We start from the raw sequence: 27,896 nt of genomic DNA, 5'->3' as shown, positions 1-27,896 counted from the left end.
TATTCCTCTGTTCTTCAGATTCATTCAGAACACATAAGCAAGATAAAAATCTTCTATTAGAGCCAACTTCTCTCAGATTGCATGAACAAAAAAAAAAAAAAAGTTCCTCCTGTTTGGCAAAGTGCTGGGCATGGCTGATTAAAAAAAGAAGGGGAACATGGCTACAGAATGGCTACAGGTATCCAGTGGGCCTCCTTGATTCTTGAATACTTGAATACTTTCTACAATCCAGTCTTGAAAACTGTGTACTTTGGAAGAGTGAAACTCCTTGTACCAAGGGAAAGTCCCAGTTTTACCATCCACCTCAAGATGAAAGAGAACCAACCACGACAGAACACAAAAGCAATCAACAAGTAACATCCCCAAGTTCAAATTTCTGCATAATACTGTCCATATAAATAATTTTTTCTCAAACTCTAGGTCACTCTTTCTACTGATGTGAAGAAGCCTAATTGGAAGACAAGTTTCTGTTTTATGAAAATCTCTGACGGAAGTTATTTATATTCAAATTCAGAAAGAAAAAAATACCTGTTGCAAAATGAATAAGTACATCCCTTGACAATCTAACCTGGCAGTTAGAAAACTCATCTGGGAGGTGGGAAGTCTATATTCAATCATTTGTTCTCTCTGATTTAAAGAACTGGCAACTTCTACCTCCCACTTAACAGCCCCAAGACTAAGGCTCATTTTCCCACACCAAACTCCAACTTAGAACCATTTGTTGCTTCCCCTAACTAGCAAGGAATCATCAAAGCAGTACTATCAAATATAATTTGAATTGCATTTTTATAGTAAGCCATCTGCATCTTCTGCTCTGGCAGAGTTATGTAATAAATTACAGACAGGACTATCACTTTCTGTGACATGCAAAAAATGACAGCAAATAGCAGCATATTTTGAAAAAATATTCAGTTTCTGTGAATGCTGCAGTAGAAGACAGATAAACATCTATTTGGCCTGCCTTCCTTCCAGCAGTATTAATGAAATTTCAGCTGTGGCAGAGCCAGTAAAAAAGTAAGAGAAAATTTGTATTCCTGTATTTCAATTTGGCTTTATCCAGCTCATTCAGGAAGGATGTAGCAAAAAAAAAATCCTGAATAAATAAGGCAGAAAATGCATGCAGTGAGGTCCCAGGAGCCACCAAGTTAAGCTAAATTTTCTTTAAGAAAATATTCATGGCAGTATGCTTCCCAGCCTCAGGCAAGAGCCTTCCAGATTTTTAAGTGTTTAACTCCAATGAAAAAGGTGAAGGTATTGAATCAAAATTTCTTTTGTGAAGTATAAATTGGACAGAAACTTGAAGCCATCTTATTTTTGAACAAACCATACAAGGAGAACAGTCTTCATAAATTTTACAAAGAGAAAATGTCTTTGACAGCTCTTGACTTTCTAATTTTTGGGGTTTTTTTCAGGTGCTTTTATACTTTCTTCCTTTCATCTGTTTCTCATACAGTCAATCAATCCTATGTCAGGTGTCTTCTTTTTTTCCCTACTCTTGTAAGATATTTAATTTCTCCTGATAATGATATGTCTATTTCTTTTGTCTTCACTGCAGAATCTCTTGCTGTTTATTGTTTTAAAAACTTCTGTCCCCTCTTTTCAGAGCATTAACTGGAAGTTTTCTTTCAAGAAGGTTGAAAATATGAACAATAGAGACAGATGCTTGCTTTAATAACCCTCTGTTTTCAAGGGCCTCATCCATAAATTTTGAACATTGTTTACTAATTTAAAATTGAACTCCAACTACTAACTTCCAGCTTTTGGCCTTCACCTATTACTGCCACATTTACACTTCCAGAGCCAATTCGTTTCTAATCATGGTGTCCCTCAATCCTCATTCCAATAACCTTTTAGTTAAAATACGACAAGTCAGCAAACTTCCAGCCTTTCAACTAGCGCTCAATCCAGGATTGCATCCCAGGTCATAGGTGGAATTATGAGCCCCAGCACTTTTCCAGCACTAAAACAGCAATATGTAGGTGCACCCCAGCACCTCTCAGCTCACCACCACCACCCCTCCAGCACCTGGTTTTCTTGGAAAGAGAAAGAAGCTGTGTTTTCTCTCACTGATTTCTCAGTATAGACAACATATGGCTCAAAACTGTGAGGCAATCTGCTCAGAGTCTGGCTGCACTCTCAGCTCTAACTCAATACAGCTTTTCACTTGAAGTTTCTATGAGTGCAATTCCTTGGGGACAGCATTGAAAGACAGCCCCAGTTCATCTCACATCCAGCCAACTCAAGCCTGGTTCGATCAGCTTGAATAGACTTCCATTTGTACAAAGAAAAAGGAAAAAAAAAATTTGCATTTTCCTTTGCCCATCCATATGTGGCTCATCAAAATCCAGTCTCCCACCTGCAATTCTTTAAGCTATGTATGTAGAAGGAAACATGAAACAGAAGGATTTCTTCCCCTCTGGATAAATTAAATCAATTCCCCTGTCATGGACTACTGCTAAGGCACTGCCATCTAGTGTGGAAAATCAATATAACAAAGAAAGAGGAAAAATAGAAAGGAAAAAAAAAGTATAGAGCATTTACAAAAAGGCAGAAGAAATTCTATTGACTTCCATCAGTTTTGAATACCGATTCATGATATTCATAACATTCATCATTCCACTGTATGGCAAAGCACAGAAAACCTCCCTTTTAAAGAAAATCCCTGACCTGATAGGCTGCAATGGATTCCATTAGATGGTACTGCATCATGTCAGACAAACTCAGCAGAGCCCTTAGTCCCAGCAGCCTCATTTGGTGTAACTCTGTGAAACTAAAATTCTACAGTATTTAATGCTACACATTTTACTGCAAATTTACAGTTTCAAGACTTGATTCTCTAAATCACGTTATATGGAAAGCATTGTAACATAGCAATCTGCAAGACCAGAAAATCAGAAATTTTTTGGATTTTGCCACTTTGGGTACTAGCTGGAGATTTTCTCTTGTCTTCCAAACATTCCTTTCCATGCAGCCCCAGTTTCCTTTCTGTCTTATGAAATCACCTACAATTGTTCAATGAACATGCAAAGGATTTGACTTGTTTCGCTTGGACCAGCTTTGTACAGATGAAGTTAAGTACACATGACATGAACCAATGGAGCATAGACAGGATAAAATTACAAAAGTTGAAGAGCCCTCATAAAGACCAGTGATTATAAACACCTTTATATTATTTAGTATTTCTACAACTTGTTGTAATCTCTCTATTACTGCCGTTATGATCCAGAATGTTAAACACCTGATTAACACTGTTGCCAACTTCTTTCCAGAACTGCAGCAAGAGAGTTTCATGTATTACTGGTACAGATATTCTGTATCATCCTGAACAAAACCCTCTCTAGAATACAAGCTACATCACTGACTGAAAGTTCACACAACACAAGCCAAAGGGTTCTGAACACCGTGCCACTTGAGTTTTGATTTATATTTAATGTGGACACAGAGGGACAGACCAGCTGACACCATCAAGACATCCAGATGTTCTCTAAGTGGATGTAGGTGAGCTCATAACAAGGGTATCTCTACCAATCTGCCCAATCCCTCCATTGCAATATATATTGATGGAAATACACTATGCCTTAACAACATGTGCCCCACCTAAAGAATAACTTTGGAGAAGAAAACATATTACTAGGCATAACTGACACAATTTCATTGACATTGAGTGTTTTGACAACCTGCAATTGACACAAGAACTTACTTAACATCTTTTTATTATGCTGCTTCCCTATGATCATGTATCTATATTTAACTATTAGGCATCAGTCAAAGCAAACAATATTTCTGTTTTAGTTTGTTGTCATAAGGGAATTTTTAACAGCACAAAGAACCTTCAGCTACATCAATTCAGCAATCTTTTCAGTAATGTAGGAAAAGCATGAGGAATATCCAACATTTTTTTATAATCCTAGTTACTAGCGCCTCATGTTCTATTCTCACATTAAAATTTCAAGAAGGAAAAAATGTAAACTGTTGAAACACCCTAATAATTAACTACCTTGTATTTATGATATGCTTCCATTCTGTAGTGTTTTGCTAACAAGTAACTCCATATTGTTCAAATTTCCTTTACTATTATTTTTTTAATAGTAAAAAAGGCTACCAAAATAATCCTCTTCAACATTTTTGCCGTTGCTGCATAAATTGATTCAAGCTATGCTAGGGGAAAAATATAGAAGCTGAAAATCAGCAGCAAAAAAAATACACCACAATAAAGGAACTCAACACTGATTAAAACCATCAAAATGGAGAGAAACCCAAAGAAATCCAAGGCCGTTCTGTCACCTTTATGAGAGATAGCACCAGAATCTCTCTAAAGAATGAAGCAGCAAAAAAAATACACCACAATAAAGGAACTCAACACTGATTAAAACCATCAAAATGGAGAGAAACCCAAAGAAATCCAAGGCCGTTCTGTCACCTTTATGAGAGATAGCACCAGAATCTCTCTAAAGAATGACAATAAAAATTATTTTAAACAGTGGCGATTTTCTAAATTTGTGGCAGTTATTTCTTCAAGCAACATGTGATCAACAACTACTTATTGCTGTCCAATAAGTGGTTTGATTACTCTTTCAGATACTCTCTTAACTGTGGCATATTGAAAAATTCTATGGATTTGAACTTGGGCCAGAAAGTCCTACAAGAAACTTTATCCTGAAGCAATTGTTTCCATTCTGATAGGACACAATGATGTAAGTAAAAAGACAACATAAAGCTAAAGCTTTGAAGTTTATGACTTTGAGAATAATCAGAATTTATAGCTTTCTATCATCTACTTAATTTACCTGCAGCAGTTCACTACCCCTTTTCTGAGAAGAGTTTTCAAATAGCCAATGTCAATGTAAATCACATCAGAGAAGAGAACAAGAAGATAACTTAGGAGCAGTCCAACCTCCTGCTCAAAAGCATGGTCAGTTATGAGGTGGGATCAGGTAAGCAGGGCTTGATCCAGACAAGTCCTGAAAGCCTCAAAGGACACACAACACGCACAGCATCACTGCACAGACTGTTCCAACACCCCCTAAATGGAGGAAATGTTTTGCCTTTCATCAAGGAACTTTTAAGTCTATTAGGAAGCTTGAAGGCTGAGTTTTATGTGCCTATCATATGTAACTTTTAGTACTCTTAATTTCCTGATCCACAGTCTAAAACCATATACCTTTTTGAACTGAAATTATGGCAACATGCTCTGGACCAGCAGTAATTGTCTACTAATTTGCAACAGTCTTGCTACCTGACTGCTTGATAATAGCTTTTACTAGCATTGCTTTCACTGTTACAAACTGACCCAATTGAGCAAATTAATGAATGAGAGCTAACCACTGCTAGAAAGCAAGGTGAATTTTGATAAAATGTCAATTTCTGGATTGCTAAACCTACGATAAGACCACAGGATAAGGAAGGAAAGAAATAAGTGTGGTTTCTTGCCAGTCACAGAGGTGATAAGAAAAACTAAATTTTCCAAACCAGCAGTCTAAATTTTTCTATCCCTGCTGCTTGCTTGGTGCTCAAAGTGTAGATGGAAATTTTCACTGAACTTGACTGGATTTTCTGAAAATACATTCAAGATTGAAAGCATTGATTTGGAAGTCAGTTTTAGTCTCATATTATTCTCAAATGGGATTCATTACATGGTTCATTAAAAAGGTTAACTATTTTTGCTAGTAATCTCATTATGATGACAGAGGATAATCCTGATTTCAAAATCACATATTTAAATATTTTTAAAAAACAAAGAATATCTTCTCAATGTTCAGAATATATTTTTCTGTGTTCAGAAAATGCAGCTATGCAACCACTCCAGGTTCCTTTGTACCTTTATGCATCACGTGCGACAATACAAAAAGTCTTCCATCCACCATTAATATTAATTATAAAGGTAAAAAAAATGCCATAGTCTAAAAGGCAAATTTTTCCATTTATTTTATTTCAGGTTACTTATTGCTTATAACAACTGCTTTTGTCCCTCCATATTTTGCAGACAAATAACGAATATTTAGATTAACTATATTAAGTTTGAGGTTACTATTGAAGTTAAGCTGCTTCAGCAGCACGGTTGCAGGAACACAAACAGTGTGCCATAACTCTGCATAAATATTAGTTAGATGCAACTCTGGTCTTACTGGTGCCTTTGACAAAGAACCCTTTGGTTTTCATGTATAAAAATAACTCAAGGAGTTACTTCTCAGGTATTTAGTGCTATAACAAGTTTTTTAACTGCAGAATGCCCCACCCTGACTCATTGCTCTGGCACTGAAGCACTGAAGCACACCTGTGACTATGGTGCCTGGCCAGAGCTCATTGGAAGATGCAGGTTTTGACTTATTTGCTGGTATTCAAAGAGGGCAGACATGGGAAATATATATAAAAAATATAAATGAAAATATAAATGAAAATATAAATATAAATATAAATATAAATATAAATAAATATATAAATATATAAAATATATAAATATATAAAATATAATTATAAATATATAAATATAAATATAAATATAAATATAAATATAAATATAAATATAAATATAAATATAAATATATATACCCATGGGACACCCCCAGGGCTGTACTAGCCCTGACAGACCCGCTGGGTTTCCCCAGCCTGCCCAGGACCCATTCCAGCTGTCCCCCCTCGGGACGGCAGAGCCCAAGGCAGAGCACAGACACCCTCCAGCTCCCCATGGCCTTACACCCACCTTGCCCAGTGCACCCAAAAGCACCACGAGCCCCACACACGCTTTTGGCAAGGGTGAGCAATGCTCAGCCTTGCTTCTAAGCCCACGTCAGACCCCTCCAACCAGAAAAGCAAAACCATCTTCTGAAGCCACAGACTTGCACAGGCCGTGCAGTTTTTATTCATGGCATCCCCAGAAATGGGATTTAGGAAGGAAGCACTGCCAGGAGACAGTAGCTGGGGAACTGATTAGACAGAGAGCATTTAACCTAATCTCCTCTGCCACGAGCACATTCTGCTTCCTGCAATTAAGTGTGATCACAGATGCAATTTTTTAGGGGCTTAATTCCACAAATTTAGACACCAAACTACTCCAGCTACAAGTGGAAAAAATTAAATACTGAAAGTAGAGGAATAAAAATTTCAGTATTATGACTGGAGGCTGAACTAGTAGACAGCTAAAAGTCACATGAAGATATAAACTTAGCAGGTTAGGAGGTAAAACTTCAAAAATTCCAATAACCTTCAAGTATCTAAATAACAAACAGTTCTGAAAAGTTTTTCCCTTCTATCCTAAAGAATTACAGGGTTGTTTTGAAGCCAAAGGATGTCATTATCTGCTACACCATATGTTTTAGGGGGAACAAAACCACACAGACTGCGTCTGTCTATAAGATTTAGAGAGGTTATATTCACTTCCTGTGTTCCCAGAAACAAACTGACAGTGTGAAGATGAGAAATTTATATTTGCAAGCTACAACAATATTAAGACAGGTAAAAAAGCACAGCTTTCTGAGAGATTGATAACCAAAAATTGAAATCTATGGGTCCTGGGAAAGTAAAAATTCCAAGCAGGATTGCTAATTGCAGTGGTGATAGCTCTGTTCCCTAAAGAGTTTTGTTTAACTTTTTAAATATCATAAGGTTTAACTACACATAGTTCTTCTCCAAAGATGGGGTACTTCAGTGGTAAGTCAAACAGAAAGGCAGGTGTGGGATTTGATGCCGAAATTTTGAAATTAAAAAAGGACAGAAACAACTTTGCTTAGACAACAGTCCCATTCTATCTTGCATCATGAATAGCCAAATTATTTTGTTCTTTCTTTTTTTCCCCCTAAGTCCATGTAGCTTCAGCAATATTGATCAGCATTTGTATAAAGCTGTATAATGGTATTTTTAGAAGGATAGAATGAGTGATATTTATATTACAATACACTGGAAAGAGGCAATAATAGATGGAAAGGCAAGAGTAGCCATGCCTCTGCTTTGTTTCAGAACTGCTCAAAAGCCACAGTAGGCATTACCAACAGAAATAGTAACAGCTGTCTGAAAAGAACAATACTGGTGAGTGACTGCCTATAAAAGGGTGACTGTGAGAAGAAAGGGAAAGAAAATGTGTTTACTAAGAAAAGCTAGCAAAAAGTATTGTTTAGTTTTAATCTTTCTCCACTGTATTATCTACACATTACACTAATTAAATTGTTGGCACTCAATTTTACTGATTTATTTTATCTGCCTTCTAGCCCTTCTGTAGTCGATTTTCATATTATTTTGTATTCATGAGTTCCAATGAGAATGAAAAAGCTTGGATTAAGAACCAGAGTGTTAGAGAATAGTTCTGTATACACAAACTGGACATTTGTCATTGCTCTCATAGTTTTGCAGGTATGGTGGTTTTAATGATGATTTGAGTAACAAAAAGAGGGGGAATCTCATTTAATTAAACTGTTAGTAAGAAGTTATGAAATTAACCCTTTCACAGAAAAATATTTATATAATCATGAATATATGCAATACTGGGTCTTTTTGTTCCTATCATTAAATAAAGAGTTTCACAGATCCCTGTGACATATATAAAATATTCACTAATACAAAGCTTTTAGAATGATAGTACATTTCCAATAACCTCTGTGGAATACACTGACATAGTTGTAATCATTGAAAGAACCTCTGAACTTCTACATTCACTAAAATATAGAAGAACTTCACCACTAACTTAAGTTGCAGGAGAATGTTTACAACATAATGTGACAAGAGTCCCTGAGCACTAGTACTTCTCTCTTTGGGAATATTTGTTAATACTACTAAACCCAGCAGGCATGAAAGACAAAAGGTACAAACGCATCTGAAGGTTAGTGTTGTTCGCTTATGCAAAAAATAAAATACACTGACTTAGTTTCTGAATAATATCTTTCTGATAATGCAAAGAGAACATCTCTATAATTATTAAACACAACTGAACATATGCTAGGCAAAGACTTGGAATCCTTACTTTCATTTATGAAAAAAACCAATTATGTTGATTTTTCCCCTCAGTTTCCCAGCAGTTTCTTCTCCCCCTGAAGAGGTGTGCAGAATACCTATTTCAGAGCACTGGTTGCCATGAGCAGTAGCACTTGTAACTGAATTGTTGTCTCTGCATTGAGTTATTCACAGAATTTTTTTTAAAAGTGTTGTACCATTCCCTTCAAAAGGAAGTACTATTATTTTTTATTCTATAAGCTACTCTAGATTTCTTTTTTTTGCTAAGTGCATGTCATTGGGACAGAAACAGGTCAGGCACAGGGTACATGGCTGGAGCAATACAAAGCCAGCCCAGAGGCAGTGGCAGTCCCCAGAGAGTGCAGCCCCTGTCTCTGCACCTCTTACTCAGAGCCTCTGCCACAAGGTTCAGGCACGTTAGGAACAATGAGAAAGGGCACAACTACATTTTGACCCAGCTGCTCTCAGCTGCAAGATATTGATGAAGGAATCATTGCACCAGCTGTAACTCAGAGCAGCCTTCACACTGCTTAAGGCCAGGCAGACCCCACAGCACAAGGAATGGGCAAACACACTGCTCCAGATCCCTGAAGGCACAGCTCCTCTTTTGAGCAGCCCTGGGAGAGACAACATACAAGTAACCTCACAAAGAAACAGTATTTGCAAAAAGGTTTTTAAAGCATTGTATTCATCTTGTTGCTAGAATCATGAAGCTCATTAACACCACTGTGATTTTTACTGGTGAAGTCCCCAAAATATTTAGAGCTGCAACGATATGAATGGAGTTGCACCTTGCAGCAAGATGCACCCTTCAGTTTGTCTTCTGAAGCTACACTGTCAAAATGCAAAAAACATGGTAAGTTTAGCCACCACAATCTTTTAAAATGCAACCAAAATGGAATGGCACCAGTTTCTAAAGTTGCCATAAAAATTACAAATCATCACTGCCTAACTCTCGACAGGATTTTGTGTATTAGAAACAGCTACAAAACCAAGTTACCACTTGTGTAGTTTGAATTTCACCTTTATGTGAGGGACTAGCACAAGGCTATTTGTTGCTTCAGTCCCAGTGAAGTTGCAATTTTGAATGGAACTTGATTATTCTCAGTTTCACACACTGTTGGTCCTTATATATATATGATTAGTTCTATTTAGGTCAAAGAAAAAACCAAAAATGAATTAATTATCTTAATATTCCTGAATTTATATGAGGTAAAATCTAAATGTGCTTAAAAATAAAAAATATTTACTGGCTTAAAAATAAAAAAAATTAAAAATACAAAGCATTTAAATGAAAGCACTCAAATTCTGCTGAGAATCATATTTTACACATAGGACTTTTTTCTCCTAACGTTTATTCAATATATGAATTTTAAGTAGAATATAAATTACTTCTTCTGAAAAAGAACATGCAGTTTGATCAAGCTGGAGTGAACAACCTCCACAGGAAATCCATCATGAAGCATTTGATTTGCTAAAGCAAAATGGAATTTGCCTAGTAATTTTTTTACGGATTTTCCACTGGACCTCCAGTGGCTTGGTTTATAAAAGAGCCATGATTTGAGTGGCATTAGTACTCCACATGCTTTAGGAAAAAGAGCATGTCTTGTAAGGAAAAGTGAAACAAAATCATCCTTGGATATAAAAAAAACCATCAGTTTGTTAGGTTAGGATCTCAGCTGGTATAGTGCCTTCAACTTTTTTCAATCACACTCAAATAACCACCAACAAAATAAGCAGCCTGTAGAGTGAAAAAGCCCTGCAAACACAGCCACGGCCAGTTTAACTCTGTAACAGACTTCTTACAGTAAAGTACTCCAAAACTGGAGAAAGAAAATCTGAAGAAAAATCTGAGAGCAAACGCAGAGCAGGGCTGCACCATTCGCCTCTCCTGCAGCGTGTGACCCCCCAGGAACTGCTGAGCTGCTGAGACAATGCAGGACAATGCTGAGCTGGCTGCAAGCTCCACCAAGCACCACACCTGCCTTGAGCTGCTCAGGACCCAGCAGGGTGAGATGGATGCACACCACGCTGTGCACTTTCCTTGTCGACCCATCTGGGTGTTCTGAGCTCCTCCTTACCCTGGTAACACACCAGAACACGAGCAATTGCTCCTGGCCGCTTTGCCCAGGCCATGCTGGTGCTCAGCTGGACCAAGAAAAGGACCACTCCTGATACTCTTCCCTCCTCACAGCCACAGGATCTTACTTTTGACTTCTGAGAGTGCTGCCTGAGCAGCTTTTAATTTCTGGACACCTGTGTGTCTATGGCAAGAAAGGGGATAATCACTGAACAACCTCGTGGTGCAAATCTCAGTGAATTTTGGTTTGCCACACAAATTCTCACGACAGTGTAACAAATGTGGTATTTGCAGCAAAGGAGAAGGCCAGCCATAGTGAAATACCAGCCACATCATACTGAGAAAGCAAACATTGCAAAATATATTTTATTAGCAGTAATGTTTTAATTTTAAATAATCTGCCTGGAATATTAAAATAAAGCTTTTGTATGCATAACTTCTGTGCTCAAACAGTAGATAACTAGAATTTTGTGTTGATGCTAAAGAAAAAATAAAATAAGATTTGCTCATCTTACTGTGAAAAAATAAACATTTCCCAGCAACTACTGTCATAAATCCTTGAAAATCTATGAAATTATCTGACACCAAGAAGTGGCTCTCCTGAAAAATATTACAGATCCAGCAAAGTCAGCTTTTCTAACGCTGTCACTTTTCCCCCCAAGTAATCCACAAGAAATACCAGTCTGGGATAATATCAAAACCAGTGTGTTTCCATTTCCTGACATCAGAAATAACAGCTGCTTCCATCAATTCTTGCTTATTCTTTATCTAGCATTGATCCTGGTATATAATTCCAGGATAGTGGGTTTTCTTAGTTAATCTCTAATTCTATTTTTTAAATACCACACAACATTTTCAACACTCAGCTCAAAATATTTAAAAGGCTCCACAATACTTAAAATATGATTTTACTGTACTAAGACCAGAAACTGGAGACAATAGATAAAATGTGATCACAAATCATTGTATTGAGTTATGCATATTTTGAAAGAAGTGTAAAAAAAAAAAATCAAGAGGTTCCTGGTATAGTTTTTCACTGCAGCAGTGTCTTTATATCAGCTGTAGAGGAATGCAGGTTATTTTAATTTTTTATTAGAAAGTCAAATCTGTTCAAAGTTCTTTTTAATCTCATACTTTAAAATAATGCTGAGATAAAGTCTATTGGTTGAAATGATGACTAACATCAGAAAACCAGTTTCAGTATACTAGATTATCACACATCATATCAAGTGGCAGCATAAGAGTAATATTGTTATATTATTAATTATATGACTGCACACTTTGATTCATCCCTTTGCATTCAGGAACATATATTTTGGAAGAATGACAAGATAAGAAGCAGTCTATTATTTACTTAATTTTAAGCTGTATTAAGAGTTGAGCTGAAATTATAAAACAGAACATCCTAAAGTTCTGCACCAGTTTTCCAAAGCCAAAGGACTGCCTACAAAATCTCTCTTTAAAGGGCTTTGCTCAACAGTCCTGTCAGAAACAACATTCTAGATCTTGAAACTGTTAGAAATCTGAAGCTTTTCTACACCGTGCTTGTGATACTGATTTAATCCTCCACATCACCTCACCACACTAAAAGTTGTACTCTAATCTTTGATACTCTGGTTCAGGTTCAAAGTAAATTGTCCCAATTTATCTCCATGTGTCACAGAGATGTAACTTCCTTGGTCTCCTTTTTCTCCTCAATGTCTTACATATATTTATTCCAGATTAAAAAACTCCACCAAAGATGCAGCAATGGATGGAAAAGAGTTTGACATGGTCAAAGGAACTATATACAGGATGGCTCTCACACCACTCTGCCCTTGGAAGAGCAGCTTAGCGTTATGTGCCAACCCACCAACCCCTCACTACTCCAGTGGATGCTGAACTGGATTTGGCACTTACAACACCTCAATGTATTTTACATGCAACGACACAATCAATGTCTGTTAGGTTTCATTGTTGTTGTTGGGTGGAGTTTTTTGCTGCTATGATTTTGTTTGAGTTTGGGTTGTTTTTAGGGTTTTTTTAATATAATATTGCCTACTAAAAATTCATTTCTTCCAACTCCTTATTCCCCATCTGATTACAAAATTATTATCACTTGTTTATGACAATTTCCACAGCATCCAATGTAATCTGAAAGTGCTGTGACTGCAAGTGGAAAATAAGCACCATAAATCCATGCCAATGTCACCTGTTATAAAACAAAAACAAGAGAAAAGGAAAACAGAAACTGTCATATGTGAAACAGGAGTGTCAACACAGAAAGCATGTCAAAATTTTCAGGAAATATTACTGTATCCTTCTTACAATAAAGATGTCAGTTCAGCATAGTAAGCTTTCAGCTGAGCACAATACTCTCAACACCCCTAAGTCACATTGCACAGCAGATGTTAAAAGCAAAATCCATTAGGACTAATTAGATTCTACAGAAGAAAAAAACTAGTAATAGCATGCACAGGCAATCTCGCATTACACAACAGTACTGAGAGATACCATGAACCACAAAAAAAATCCCTCAAAAACATTAAACATGTAAATTTCACCCTTTTCTCACAAAGATGTACACTAACAGAAGACATGTTACAGTGCTTGCAGCCCAGGAAGGAGCAAGGTCTCCTGTCTCCAGTTAGAAGCAACTTCTGTGACGGCCATAACCTACTGTATGTCAACAGGTAATTAATTAATCTGTCATCCTCCATGGCAGTGTGAAACTAGGCAGCAGAAGAGTTTGAGCATCCTTCCCAAACTGCATATGCATCTCATGTTACACTAACCTGACCCAAGTCATCCTCACATGTACTAAGGTGAGAATGTTAATAGCATGGAGCCAAAAAAACCAGTTTGTGGTATTTTCTGACAGAGCCTTTTCACTACCATACTCCTTTAACTGACCTTTAAGAGACAGAGACAGGATTTGTAATGGACATCTGGAACAGATCTATGAGCACTTTTCAGAACTGAGCCACCAATGCAAGGTACAGGCTAAATTCTGGCCATGTACTAACTGTGTAGACAAATGAATCTGTCATTGCATACATGATAGCTTAAACACCACTAGGGGCAAAGAACTTAATTTTTTTTTATAGGATTTATACATACTAAGAAGGAAATCTGGTTTTGTGTTTGTCATGACACATGGCCAAGGGCTGAAGCATTATTTCCTGGTAAGCAGTGTCAAATAACCTCTGGTTCCTCAATCAGAATTAGTCTGCATCTATCCCTAGATATTAAGCAGTTCATAAATAAGTTTAATGCATATGCAGTATCCCAGGTGAATTTGATCTTCCAGAATGTTTAAGAATAGAAAGTAATTTCCATTTTTTAGAAAAGCGATAGATGATCATTTCAACTCAAAAAACCTACCAAAGTTTGAAAGATCCTGGAAACAGACCCAAAATATGTTTCACAAACCACAGATTAAACCTCTGTCTTTCTTTAGTAGCTCTTGGGTAGAAACTCATTCAGCTACTTATGGCCTCAGGAAACAGACAGAATTAATATATCCTCATGTATGTTTCCAATCACTTTACTATCTACCATTACTAGGAAACAGAGATGTCCACAGTCCTCAGGAGAAATGGTGAAAAATAAGTTTACATGACTGCTATGGACTTACAGACCAACAAATAATACAGTTGCTGTTGGTTGCAGCTGCTCATGCTGTGAATAACAAATGCAAATGCAGGTAGAGCTTTTCCAGTGGGATATAAAACTGCCTTTCTTCTTTGCTAGCACCAAATTAAGTCTCAGGCACTGTCCAAAACTGGAATAGGCTCCCTAAAGTCTTTAGTCTTGATATGATTTTTGCCTGTAAAACACAGTCCAGGGCTGGACAGGAGAGCTCTTGAAATCAGCAAATTCCCACCTAAAACTGATTCCTCTTCAGGGTTCATGGGGACATTTGGCAAGGAATGAACTGAAAAGCAACTGCTCTTCTTCTTGTGTATTAAGCTCTGCTCATGAGCAAGGAAGGAACGTGGCCCTGGCTAAGGCTGTTGGAGAGCTTAGAGCCAGTAGCCCTGATCCCTCTTGTCACTCTTGGTGCAGAGCACAAGGCTTCCAAGGCTCGCTCTCCCTTTGGAGAGAATCTGCTGGATTCTTGAGCAGCTGTCAGGCAAGGCAGCAGCACGCACACAACCCATCCAGGGCATTTTATAACTATTATCATAATAAAGTGTTGTTTTATCAACAGTCTCCATCAACTGGACATTAAGTCAGACTAAAAAAAGACAACAAAAAAAACTAAAGCATTTACTTCAGGCACTGTTTCACATGTTTCTCTTCCCATTTTGGTGATTTTCTTTAGTGTTGTTTCCATCTTGCTATATTTCAGAGAAATGTATCTGATCATAAAACAATGTATAAAGTTGTTATACAAAAAAGATTCTAAATGCATAACAAGCAACCTAAATTAAAATATGCCCAACATCTTTTCAGCCTATTTTTATCTGAGTCTTTTTTTTTGCATTCAGAAGTAAAACAAAACAAAACTCCCACCTGAAAAATTAAGCAAAACCATAAATTTTCAGTTAACTGTATCAATTTAAGTAACGAACCAACTATTTTACTTTTCACATCAGAAGCTTGAAGACTAAAAACCAAAAAAAAAAATCATGACATGCAACATCCAGTTCATCCCTGGCATGATTCCAAATAAATCAGTGGTATTACACTGGGGATTAATTTGAAACACTGATGTGAATTAGAGGACTGTTCTACACAGCAGCCTCATCGTAACATACACACAAAAAAATAAAAAAACCATTATGAGCATCACAAATGCTCATGAAAAAAATTATGCACCTACAAATCCATTTATAAGCAAACAGTACATACTATTTCAAGGAAATTTTATTATTTAGAAAATAATTATATCAAATTTTCTGAGAAAGAAGGTTTAATAATCATGTAAAATACTTGACAGAATACCACCCAGGAGAATTTGAAGCTCCTCTAGAGCTCAGTTTTCACATATCCCATTGAAATATGACCAGTGATAGGTTATGCAATTAATCTTCAAAAACTGTTTTAATCCAGTTTCAAAGACTGATCTGAGTACTCAAGTCTGCTCAGCAAATGGAAGTCACCACCTATACAATATGGAGCAATATAAACTAATGAATTTCTCCTCCCAGTAGAAATCCATTCACATTTCCCTCCTCTATTAAATACCGTGCCTAGGTCCAGTGTTGCAGGGCAAACAAGTTGCTTCTGTTCAGCTGCCTAACTAGTGGAGTTAGTCAGAGGCTGCATCTCCCACCTCACCACAGAGGCAGGCAGATGCTCTGCCAATTCATCCCTTCTTTGCTCAGGGAGCGTGAGACCACACAGAGGCAGAAGAAGAAAGAAGTGAATGCAGACCACATCTCTCTTCTGCCGGCTCGCTCGACTCTCAAACACATCTGTAATGTTTAAGGCTGCCTCTGCCTTTCGAAGACAAATCTCTGCCAGGGGATGGTGTTCTCGATCCAGCTGCAGTTTCATGACCCGAACCCGCTGCTCAGCCAGTGCCCTACATAGCACTACATACTTTGCCAGATTGAAACTCATTCGTCATCGCTCGGTTTTCCTATCTGCGAGTGACCCGAAACCTCTAAGGCTACCCACAGCCAACCAGCGGAGTCGCTTAGGAGCTGGCTATGGAGTGGTTAATTTCTCTTTTCCAATTTTCGTCCACCTTGGAGCCAGACTCTTTCCTGCTCCTTGGGAAGTTGGCTGTGCCCTCGCTGTCCCTTCCCTCACGGGGACCGTGCCCAGGCGCAGTGCGCTCACTTGAAGGAAACGCAGCGATAAAATATTAAAACCCTTCCTTGCTCGGGGATCTCTGCGTCGCCTCGCTGGCGGGAGCACCGCAACGCTCCGCGCCGGAGCCGCGCCCGCACCGCGCCCGCCCAGATGGGCAGGGACCCTTCCCCCCCCGAGGTCGCAGCCCCCCGATCCGTAACCAGTGACCCTTCCCCCGGGACACCCCGACACATAGGGGCTGCCTCTCGGCACCGAAAGGCGGGATCAGCCCCGGCTACCCACGGAGCGCGCGTGGGGAAATGCTCCCACGCCGCGCTCCGGACGGGGCAATTTAGGCAGTCCTGTCCCGCCCCCACAACGCACAAAATGAAATTTGAACTACGGCGGTGACAGAGCGGAGTGAGGGGAAACGGGGCAGCCCCCATTTCTCTCCGGCTACATGTTGCTTTGGGACAGCGAGTGCTCTGGGGGTGCAGCTGTACTTTAGGAGCACTCGCCAGGGACGAGGGCGAGGGGGACGACACCGGGGCGCGGGCAGCACTTACTGAAGAAGATGTACTCTGTGTAGCTGCTCCAGATCTTGTCGTCCCTGTACTGGTTGATGAAGGCGGCGGTGCCCGTGGAGTTGCAAGCCACCATGTGGAAGCCCGCCTCGGACAGCCGGTCGAAGGCTTGCTCCAGGTAGGTGAATTTGAGGTAGAAACGGGAGGTGTACTTCTCGGGGGGCCGGTCGGGGTCACGGCTCTCGTTGAGGGTCTCTCCGAAGACCTCCTTGGCCAGGGCGATCCTACCGCACACCATGATGCGAGCGACGCGGCGGAACTTGGCGTCCGCCTGGTTGTCCCGCACCGTGGTGTAGGAGCCGCGGTAGCCCACGGTGAGGAAGCCCGAGCGCTTGTCCAGCGCCGCCCGCTGAAGCCGGTCGCTGCTGCCCTGCGAGTTGCTATCCTCCAGGTCGCTCTGGCAGCCCTCGTCGTTGAGAGAGCTCTGCTTGGTGACCTTGGGCGACAGCAGCTTCACCAGGTCGCCCAGCTGGAAATACTCGGCCTCCCGCAGGAGCCGTTCCTTCTCCGGGAAGTGCTCGGGCAGCGCCAGCTGCTTGTCCCGCAGGTAATCCAGCACGTACCTGAAGAGGAAGCCGTCGCGGTCGATGAAGAAGCGCGCCCGGCTGTCCCTGGGCAGCTGGCGGGCCGCCGCCGGGCCGCCCCGGCACGGGGAGAACATGGTGGCCAGCGTGCTGTCCGGGACGCTGAGCAGCGTGGAGTGCCTCGTCACGTACACCTGGCCCCCCACGTTCAGCTCCACCACCTCGGGGAACGGGGAGCCCGACGGCCCCGATACCATGTCGCTGATGGGCAGGATGCTGCCGCCCGCCTCCTTCAAAGCCATGGCTGCGAGCGGGCGGCCGCGAAGGAGGGTCTCCCTCCTAAAAAAGCCGGCCTCCCTCCACCCCTCCTTCCCTCCCCTCCCCTCCACCCACACCTCCCTTCCTCCTCCTCCTCCTCCTCCTCCTTCTTCTCCTCCTTCCCCCGCCGCCCGGCGCGCCCGGAAGCGCCTGGACGGAGCCGCTGCTCCGCCGCCCTCCGGTGCGGCAGCGGGCGGCAGGACCCCGGCCCGGGCGTCCCCTCTCTGCCCCGGCGGTGGGACAGCCTGGGCTAGGCTCTGGCCCGGCCCGGCGAGACCGGTCCCGAGCGCCCCCCGGCCCTGGCTGCTCCGCCCGGCGGGGCGCGGGGCCCGCAGCCGCGCTGGCCTCGGGGCCGAGCCGCCGCCGGAGCCTGCTGCCACTTTGCCAAGCGCTGCCGCGCTGCCAGGCTCGGCCCAGGGAAGAGCCAAGCCCATACCGGGCTCCTCCCCTCGCTTCGGCTGGCTGGCTTGCTTCGGTTTGAAATTAATTTTTTTCCCCCCCTTGAAAATCTCCCAGCCTCCCCCAAATGCCTCTGCCTGGCTTACACTGTCGCTCCGGTCGGCACTTGCAGTGCTAGAATGATGGTCGTCCTTCCAAGAGTAGCATCCAGCAGGCTGCATATGACAGCATTTTTGCCCATCTTTCCTCTATCAGCATGCCTTTAATATCAGTGAAGAGGGCATTTAATAGATGGCACAAAAGAAACCAGCGTTCAGCTGTGCTTGTGGCACAAATCTAATGGGTCCTGATGGGACACAAATGCTGGTTTTGATGTTGTGGGGATTCACTATGGCAAGGCACACTGGATCTTCATTTTCAGAGAATCTTAGCATGCTGTCTAGATTGACGATGGAACTGGGGCGATTCAGAGCAGGAAAAAAGTCAGCTGCCTTTAGGATCCAGATGACAGACATTGATTTGGAACACATTAGTGTCTGCATTCTTGGCTGTGAAGCACCTCAATTTCTACTATATTTAAGCAGTATAGAGTTTTAATTTTTATCTGATTCTAGTGAGAGCCACAGCTCACCTGCATCCAGATTTCTGATGCATGTATTTCCAGGCTGTGCTGCTGGAATATATTAGGGCCCAGATTTGTGCTCATGCATTGGCTGAGAGATGTACAATTGCATTTGCCAGTAAAAACCAAGGGCTAAACCTGACTGTGTTTCTCTGACTACCAATGCCAGGCCTAAGTGTGACTGATAAACTGGGTGTTTCATACATGGGAACATTTTAGCTTGTTTTTTTTTGTAACCCTTTAAATGGTGAGGGTTAAACCATTAATTGTGCCACCTAGGCAGGAGCCCAACTTGTTCTTCATTTAAACAAGAGTGACTTCAGGACTGGAGGTAAAAGTCATCCAACAGCAGGTAGATAGCTGCAGTCTGTCACTTCCTCACTAGTGTGCTGTGATCAAGATGACCAGTCATCCAAAGCTTGGTCAGGGTCTTAAAACTAGTAGCACAGACTTATCTGCTTTAATGCAGTAACATACACATCTACAGCACTTCATCTGACCTGTCTTAGATATCTCTTTCAGGTTGGAAGGAATCTGTCCATGGTGATACTTTCCTCACTTCATTTGCTGTAGACTAACCCTAAATCTGTGTTTAGAGAGAGCTCCTTTAGCTTTTACATGGCTAAAATGAGAAAAGACTCCTAGAAAAATAGTTGTGTTGTGCTTCCAACATAAGAATTTTGTGGAAGTTAAGGGGCATGCAGACAAATGTGCAGGAAAGATTTCAGGAAAGATTTCTGCAGTGCCCCTGCTTAACCACTTAACCACTTACTGAAACCAATTAATAGCTTTGAAAAAATAAATTACTGTAAGAAACAAAGTAAAATTTTGTCCCTTTCCTTCTTTATTTTGTTTGAAATGGTCTTAAAGGCCAGAAAAAAACCCATTCAAATTGCTAGGCAAGAAAGAAGAACATCATTTTTTATTAACAATTTTTCCTGTATATTTCTGTAGGTTTAATTCCTTGGGATATGAGAGGAGTCAGTTTTCATTGTCTTGTTCATTTCTGCAGGGGATATTGTTTCTCTTGGGGATTCAGATGAAATGTTTCTGCTGATTTCTAAGAGGACAGATTTCCTGTCCACTGTCTTCTGTGCAATATAGAATAATAGTTTGCCCACATCTAAGACAACTCACTCCAGAGTATTGCATGGCTGTGACACTGCAGCACCACACTTATGAGCAGCACTGAACTGTTCCTATGCTCAGAGTGGTGCCATTAGCAAGAGGGTAATTGCATTTGGTTTTCCCCTCCAGAAGCCCGTAGCTGCAGCAGAACTGTATCTTAAACATTCTCTCTGGTGACTTGTGTTTGCAAGGATGTGCAATCTAAAAATACATTGTTCAACAAGGCATAGTGAGATCACTTGCCTCACAGAATTTATCAGAGTTTGTCCGTTTGCATGGATGTCATGCATAAAACAAATATTAATGTATTACTTACAGAAGTAAGAAGTTTCTTCTCAGGATTAACAGTGAAAGAGGGACAATCTGTGCTACACTCTTTCTAGGCTCAACAGCCACTGTGACACTTGAAAAATCCATACAACAATTGTTACAGTCACTTCTGTACTAAGGTCCTGTATGCTGTCTATTATTTGGTCAGCTCCTGGTTCCCTCTGTGAATGAGCATATGCTAGGCCCATCAATGTCTTTGTCTGAGTTGATGAAAATAGCCCATGTAAACTCCAAAGGTAATTTTTTGTGAGAATGGACAGAGAGAACTTGTTTGTACTCTGTGGAGTAGGAGCCATCTTCTTACAGGTCTACATTATGTCTTGTAGCAGCATCCTGCACTGCTAATTTGAGTGAAGTCTAAGGGCAGTACAATGGAGAAAAGTACATCTTTAAGTACATAAGTGAATATTCTTAAGCTTCAGACATGTAATGGTTTCTGATGCTTTAAGCAAAGAAGAAAAATGCAGGTGAAAATCTGTCATGGTCTGTTTCTTTATCTGTCAGGACTGTTTTGAGATTGGGCTGAGGAATTCGTGTTAGTTGGAGATTCCCTTAGGTAGGCACTCTGGTGCAAGCAGCAGGCAGCAGCAACAACAATCCTTTGGGAAGTAGCCTGGAGGGGCACAGTCAGGATAAGTTCCTCAGATAAAAATATTTTCACTGTGGTCCTTCTTGCCCTAGAGTCAGTTGGTGTGCTGGTTTGACCAGTCTGCATGATAAATCTCCACTAACCTGAGAGGGTCATGCTGAGAGAGGGGAAGAACAGAAAAGAGGGTCAGGAAGATCATCTGGACCACATCATGTCGATCAACCAGGTCATTCCAATGAAACATTCGTAGATCAAAGTATGCATTTACTGCTACTCAGACAGTTCTAAAATGGAAATTAGGATGTCAGGAATTAATACATTTACTTGGCTTACTGCTTAGCCAGGTTTTGAAGTGATTTACACAGGTAAAGGTAAATTTTTTACATATAAAAAATGCTACACTAATCTCTTGTGAAACTGTGTTTGGTAAAATTGTTAAAAAAAACAGCATTTCTGAGAAGGAGAGAGGTGAAAGTGAGAGTTTTCTTCATGAGAGACTTGTTTTAAAGACACTCTTGAGTATGATTTTAAAAAAATCATTCACTAATACAATACAAGGTGACTGGAAAACATGAAATAAAGGATACATAACCACATTTCAAATTAAATTGTAAAAAAAAATAAATCCTATTTCCCTATGAAACTGAACAATCAAGTAAAGGATAATGTGTAGTAAAAGAACAGATACTCCCTTAGAGAGGGAGAAATATAGAAAATTCTTTAGTCCCAGCAAGGGAATGAATTAAGCGAACTTTTCTAGTAAGGAGAAAATTCTTCTGGTAGCTCCTGGTGAAGTCAAATGGACTTAGTCCTTTGTTGTGAGTTGCAGGATCAGGAAGAAAGAGCTCCTGCAAAACAAGTGCCAGATGATTACTCTGAGCAGGTCTGCAATAGTTACAGAAATCACCTAATAACATTTAAGATCATTATGTTGTCTTTCAAACAGTCATCAGCACAAAAAATGGTATTAATATTGTAGGAAAGAGAGTGAAAAGCTGCGAGCAGAATCATGTTTCCAACACTGTTGTCTTCTGGCTCAGTAAGCTTACAAGTCTTGGCCACTTTCACAATTCCTTCTTTCCTTTTGGTTGTCATTTCTGTCCTTTTCACAGATATTAATATTTTCCTGTTCAAGAATTCTTCCTGTTAAGGTCTTACTTGCTTCTCTGTTAGCAAAAAAACATCATTCCAATGTACAGATTTTTCTAAAGACATTGAGCTTGTCTGTTTTCCATCCACCTACCAGTCAACACTTCAATACATATGTTCTGTTTGTTCCTTATTAGCTCTTTCAGCACATTTTCCTTCCAGTCCTAAGATTCATTCTTTTTAAACCTTAGATGTATTTATATGTAACATTTCATTATTCTGAAATGATTGGAATTCTGTCCTGCAAGAATTTAGAAATGTTTGTATTTACATTGTATTTACTTTATAACTAGATATAATTAACTATCAGAGTTAAAGAGAAGCAATCATACATGTAGATGTGTTGTGGGAATTTCTACATTCAGGACCTAAACAACATTGTATATATTTGGGTTAGGACTATAGATTATTTAGTTGCAGTACTGGGACTTAAATCGGAAGAAGTTAGCCTGTAGGCCTGATTCTGGGAATCGGGGAACTTTCTTTGCAGTCCATAGTTATTTATCTCTCTAATTTAAGTTGCATTTGAAACATAGCAAGCACTTATTAAGATTTTTAAAATGATGCATTCTCAGGGGGAAAAAAAGGCCTGGTGAGAAGTTTTTAAGCCAGGTTAATCAAGAAAGAATTTAGCAACTTTTCTTCCCAAGAACTGGAAGTTTTCCTCACTAATAGTTAATTTATCTGTTTTCTGGAAGTATTTACAGAGGTTACCACTGTGAAGTCAGCTCTGTCATACTGTGGCTGAAGTGATTTGTTTCAATTATTCATGACAACAGCTGCATCATCTTTACCTGACAAGTTCTTCAGGTCAAGAGTCACTTTTCTCTTACAAAAGTTAAAATGATGCTTGTGCTTTCCTACTGTAGCAGTTTGGAGTATTCCCTCCTAACGAACTAGTATTCCCTGCTAACAATACCAAAGTGAAACTAAAAGAAAAAACAACCCCAGGAATTGTAAACTTTTGTTAGACTATTTCAACTGTATTTTTTTTACCTGGACATATATGAGAGTAATTTGATGTTTTATATTATTAGATTTATTCCATGAAAAGTGCACAATTTCTTTTCATCATTAAGATTAGCACTAGGAATTAGCATTCCAAAAATATTTAGCTCATAGTTCCTTTTCAGAGGAGAAATGTGTCTTCTATTTAAATTTACACTAGCCTAAATCTAACTAAATTCTAACTTCAATGTGTCAAACTCTGCATTTAACATATTCTGCCTATAAACACCCCCACAGCAAGAATCTGTTCACTTGCTGTTAATTAGGCCTAATAGCCTGAACAGTTATGCAAGTGTATTCCAAGTATGACAATGACATTTTTCTCACTTTTCTCAGTGTAGGCTGTATTTAGCATTTGAATGTACTATTTTTTTCCTTCTTCATTCATTTATCTTTTTGAAAAAACATCATTTAAATGTTGATCAGTGTGAAGTCATTTCCACAGAAGTACTGCTTATTGATGTTCTGCTCAGCTGCTCATTTCTTTCTTATTCTCAAGCAGCAATTTACCAGAGCCTGCTGAAATGAACAGCTTGACAGAACATATATATATACATATATAGGGTATCATATGGTTTCCTTATAGTAAAGTTAGGCTGTATTTCATTAGTGCTTCCTCAATATTAAGACATTTGTTGTGGTCACTTGCTACAGCAACAATTTTTATGCAATTACACACCTTTTTGCTGTCATCAGAACAGGGAATCTCATATTCTCTCGCTGCCACTTCATTAAGAACCTAAATTGAATGAAATACAGAGATCTCTGGTAGGGAGGACAGAGGTATAGTGGTACACACTTGTGATGGAGCAGTTACAGTCTGAGTCTAGATGTTTTGTGAATAAAGATTTTGATTTTTCTGTGTTTTGATAGAGTCTACACAATCACAGCTCCTTTTGGTTTCAGCTTGTGTTTGCAGTGTTCAGGAGTTCTGACAAGTAGGCACTTAGTGTCTGAGTGGGTATGAATCTACAGTCTAGCACACAGAAATGAATGCAGAGTGTTTATTTCAGGAACTCCCTACAGTAGTGCAAATTATGGCTTCTCTAAATTCAATACAGTTTTTTCCTGTTTGCTCTAGGTTACCTAATTTTGGAATAGATGATCATAACAATCTTTTTCTTCTTTATTTCTTTATTAAGGGGGAAAATTTCAAAGAAAATGTAATGCACAATGCTTTTCCAGTTTAAAATTATGCTTGAGTTTCTACATGCACAAAACCAAGAAAAGTCATTGTTCTGGTAATATCCTAATTTGCCATGTTGTATGTCAATGTTTCTGTTAGTTAAGTGAAAAAGGAAGAAGACATGTCAGTCAAGGCTCTGATTATGCAAAACACTTAAGGCCACATCTATAACAGAATATTTAAAAACCTTTCCCGATTCACAAAATTTAATATGAAGGAGGTGCCTAAACAGGAGGTATTATTTTGGCACTGGACATACAGACATTTTTGCAGTATCTGAAGAGCCCTATTGCTTATGATGAGAGTACTGATTAATGTAAAAAGTATGCACATGCAATGCAGGATCAGAGATTATACTAAGTCTTTGCTTCTGAGTTAGTTATACTGCTGTTTTGTTAGGATAAATAGTATTTCTATAAAGCTTAAAACAATAATTCATTATGTTTTAGAGCTTACTGTCTATTCATGTCATTCACAATAGGCAAAAGAGCATAATGAAATATGATTATTTGTTTGTAATTTCCATATATTTTTATTCTTTCTTTGTGTACTTGTTATTTTCTTCCTGATGTTCCATTGTAAAACCAAGTCAGAATACAAAGATAGAATTTCTTTGTCATGCAGGGGGCTGCATTTACAAAAGAAAGCAGCAGAAGGTGTTACAATGATAAATTAATGATAGCTTTAAAAGAAAAAAAGTATGGAAGTGACAAAGCTCCAAAGAATAGCACAGTAAATTAACACTAGAATAAAAAAGTCAGTAATACTAATAACAATGTGCTTTTGATTTTACAGCCAACCAAATTGTTATCACTATCAAAATAGTATTAGACAGCAAGGAAAAAATAAGAAAGTAAAATTCATAGAGGTGTCTGCCTCCCACACTTTAGAAGACAATAAAAAAAGTCAGGAAAATAGACACATAACACAGTTAAAGACATTTTGGTTCGAATGCTGTACCCCATTATTTTCCCTTACTGTCATGCTGATAGTTTGAAACAGTTGTGTGTTGTAATTGGCAGACATTTTTTAAGGGTATAACTATATCTTAAAAGGAAAGAAGTCAAAACTACAGAAGCTTGTCATACTTGGTTGCACAAAATAAAAGCTGAGAGGAGTGCAATTACTGTACATGACTATGGAATGAGTTCTGAAATCCTGAATGGCCAGGCTGGCCCAAGGCCAAATAGGTTGAAACTGATCCTAGATACATTTATGCTGAAGACAGGAAGGAGGTCAGTTTCAGGAGAGGGGGTTTCTGACCCTCATACTTTATTGCTAGAATCAAAAGGACAAAAAAAAAAAAAACAAAAAAACAACAAAAAAAAAAACCAAAAAACCAAACAAAAAAAAAAACCCTGAACCAAAAACAGCCTCAACAAAGCAGCCTTAATTTGTTTCAAGATATTTCTAGGAAATAATGAAATAGAATATTTGATTTGCTAGCCCAGTCTCATATTCCTGGTTTCTCTGTTTAAATTAGAGCACCATATGTGGATACAGAAATATAATGTTCCTGGCACAGCCAAATTTCTCGTCACAGGCACTGGTTCTCCTGGCACCTGCTGCAAAGGAAAGGGCATTGGGGAGTTTTCCAAAGGGTGTCAGGGATGACCCAGGTACTGGAAGGATCAGCCTGGGGTGATGTTGTCCTGGATGTGAGAACAAGGAGGAACTGTCAGGGCTGAAACAGTGACTAAGACCCATCATTGTAGTGATGGGTTTCTAGTCTTACTTTTACTGCTGACATAAGTCTAGAAGCTTCTTGTTGCCACTGATGCCCTGGTCGCGTTTAATTCTGTCAGGGCATTACCTCACCTGACCTCATTGCTGGCTGGTAGGACAGTCTGTATCCCTCCAAGGCTTGTCCTTGCTTCCCCCCTTTGCCTGTGCAGCAGTCTTGGCCCAGGTGCCTGTAGCAGATTCCCACTATGAAGTCACCTGTCCCTGCCCTGTATTTCATCCTGGATCCTCATAGCCAGCCCACAGGCTTTTGCCTGGCTCCTCTTCCACACCCAGGGGGAGCTGCTATTTGACAGAGAGTGTGACACCCTCTCTAGCCCTGCAAGATCAAGGAGCAGATCCTCCTGGATCTTCCCTGGAAATTGTGCTAAGACACTTGGAAAATAATGAGGAGGTTGGTCACAGCCAACATGGCTTCAGTCAGGGCAAATGGTTCTTGACAAATCTAGTGGCCTCCTACAGCAGGGTGACAGTGTTGGTGGATAAGAAAAGGGCAACTGGCATCATCTGTCTGGACTTGTGCAAAGCATTTGACACTGTCCTGCACAAGGTTCAGATATGGAGATATGTGGATTTGGTGGATGGACCACTTGACTGATTAGGAATTGGTTGGACGGTCATGCTCAAGGAGTTGCAGTAAAAGGCTCAAAGTCCAAGTGGAAGGCAGTGATGTGGTGTTCCTCAGGAGACAGTACTGGGACTAGCAGTGCTTAACATCTTTGTTGGTTACACAGACTGTGGGATTGAGTGCACCCTCAGCAAGGTTGCTGACAGCACCAAGCTGAGCATGCAGTCGACACGCTGGAGGGAAGAGACCTTGACAGACTTATGAGGAAATAGATGATCTTTGAGGTCTCTTCCAGCCCATACCATTCCCTGTGATTCAACTTCCCTGTCTCTTGTGAGACTCTTTCAATAGCTGCTAACCCCTTCTCATTTAATATATCAAATGGGGAAGAAAGACTTCTGGAAATTATCTGAGTGCATCAGTAACTCAGTTTCTTGGGTATTGTAATATTAGAAGAACATCTTATAGTCAGCTGACCCTATTCAAGCAACCTGTAGTCTTGCTCTAATGTGCCTTACCTAAAATATACATAAAGAGGATGAAAACAAAAAGAGTAAATGTAAGCAAGGGTTTGGGTGGGTTTTTTGTGGTGGAAATGTGCTATATGACAGATTAATGGGAAATTGATATACAATAATGTAAGCTCAGTAATAAAAGGATGTTGAATATATAAATGTAATCTATATAATATATTGACTATATAAAAATGGAGATATTTTTATATAAATTAATATATAAAAATGAATATATAAAAATTGAAACATGTTTAACCAAGTAGATGGGAGGGTGAAAGAGCTAGTCATATGAGGAGTAGGCTATTGTGGCCACAACTTAAATCTGGCTTGAAGATTACATTATCTGGGCTATTAACAGTCACAAATTAGATGAAATCAGCAGAAATGTGAAATGAAAAGTTTGTGAAATGGGAAACCTTTGCCTTCCTTATGAGCAGCAGCCATCAGGAATGAGACCACTTAATTCCTTTTCACTCTGGGGCAAAGGAG

The 27,896-nt window shown here is 39.7% G+C and overlaps 1 protein-coding gene across 2 annotated transcripts in view; it reads right to left on the bottom strand.

Annotated features, from left to right (window-relative positions):
- Positions 1–18,219, bottom strand: part of KCTD8 (potassium channel tetramerization domain containing 8) — a 92,796-nt gene extending 74,577 nt beyond the window's left edge. The window contains exons 1-2 of one of the 2 annotated variants that reach the window (XM_059844908.1): positions 17,311–18,219; positions 15,886–16,791 (exon numbers count right to left, since the gene is read on the bottom strand). In XM_059844908.1, coding sequence (XP_059700891.1) covers positions 16,658–16,791; positions 17,311–18,154 — 978 coding nt within the window. In that variant the 5' untranslated portion in view covers positions 18,155–18,219 and the 3' untranslated portion in view covers positions 15,886–16,657. Of the gene's footprint in view, positions 1–15,885; positions 16,792–17,310 lie in introns of those variants that run through there. The other variant, XM_059844907.1, reaches the window with a different exon arrangement.
- Positions 18,220–27,896: the final 9,677 nt, after the last annotated feature.

The sequence above is a fragment of the Haemorhous mexicanus genome, chromosome 4, assembly GCF_027477595.1.
Source record: "Haemorhous mexicanus isolate bHaeMex1 chromosome 4, bHaeMex1.pri, whole genome shotgun sequence".
NCBI classification, from domain to species: domain Eukaryota; kingdom Metazoa; phylum Chordata; class Aves; order Passeriformes; family Fringillidae; genus Haemorhous; species Haemorhous mexicanus.
This window is presented reverse-complemented; position numbering and strand designations above follow the sequence as displayed.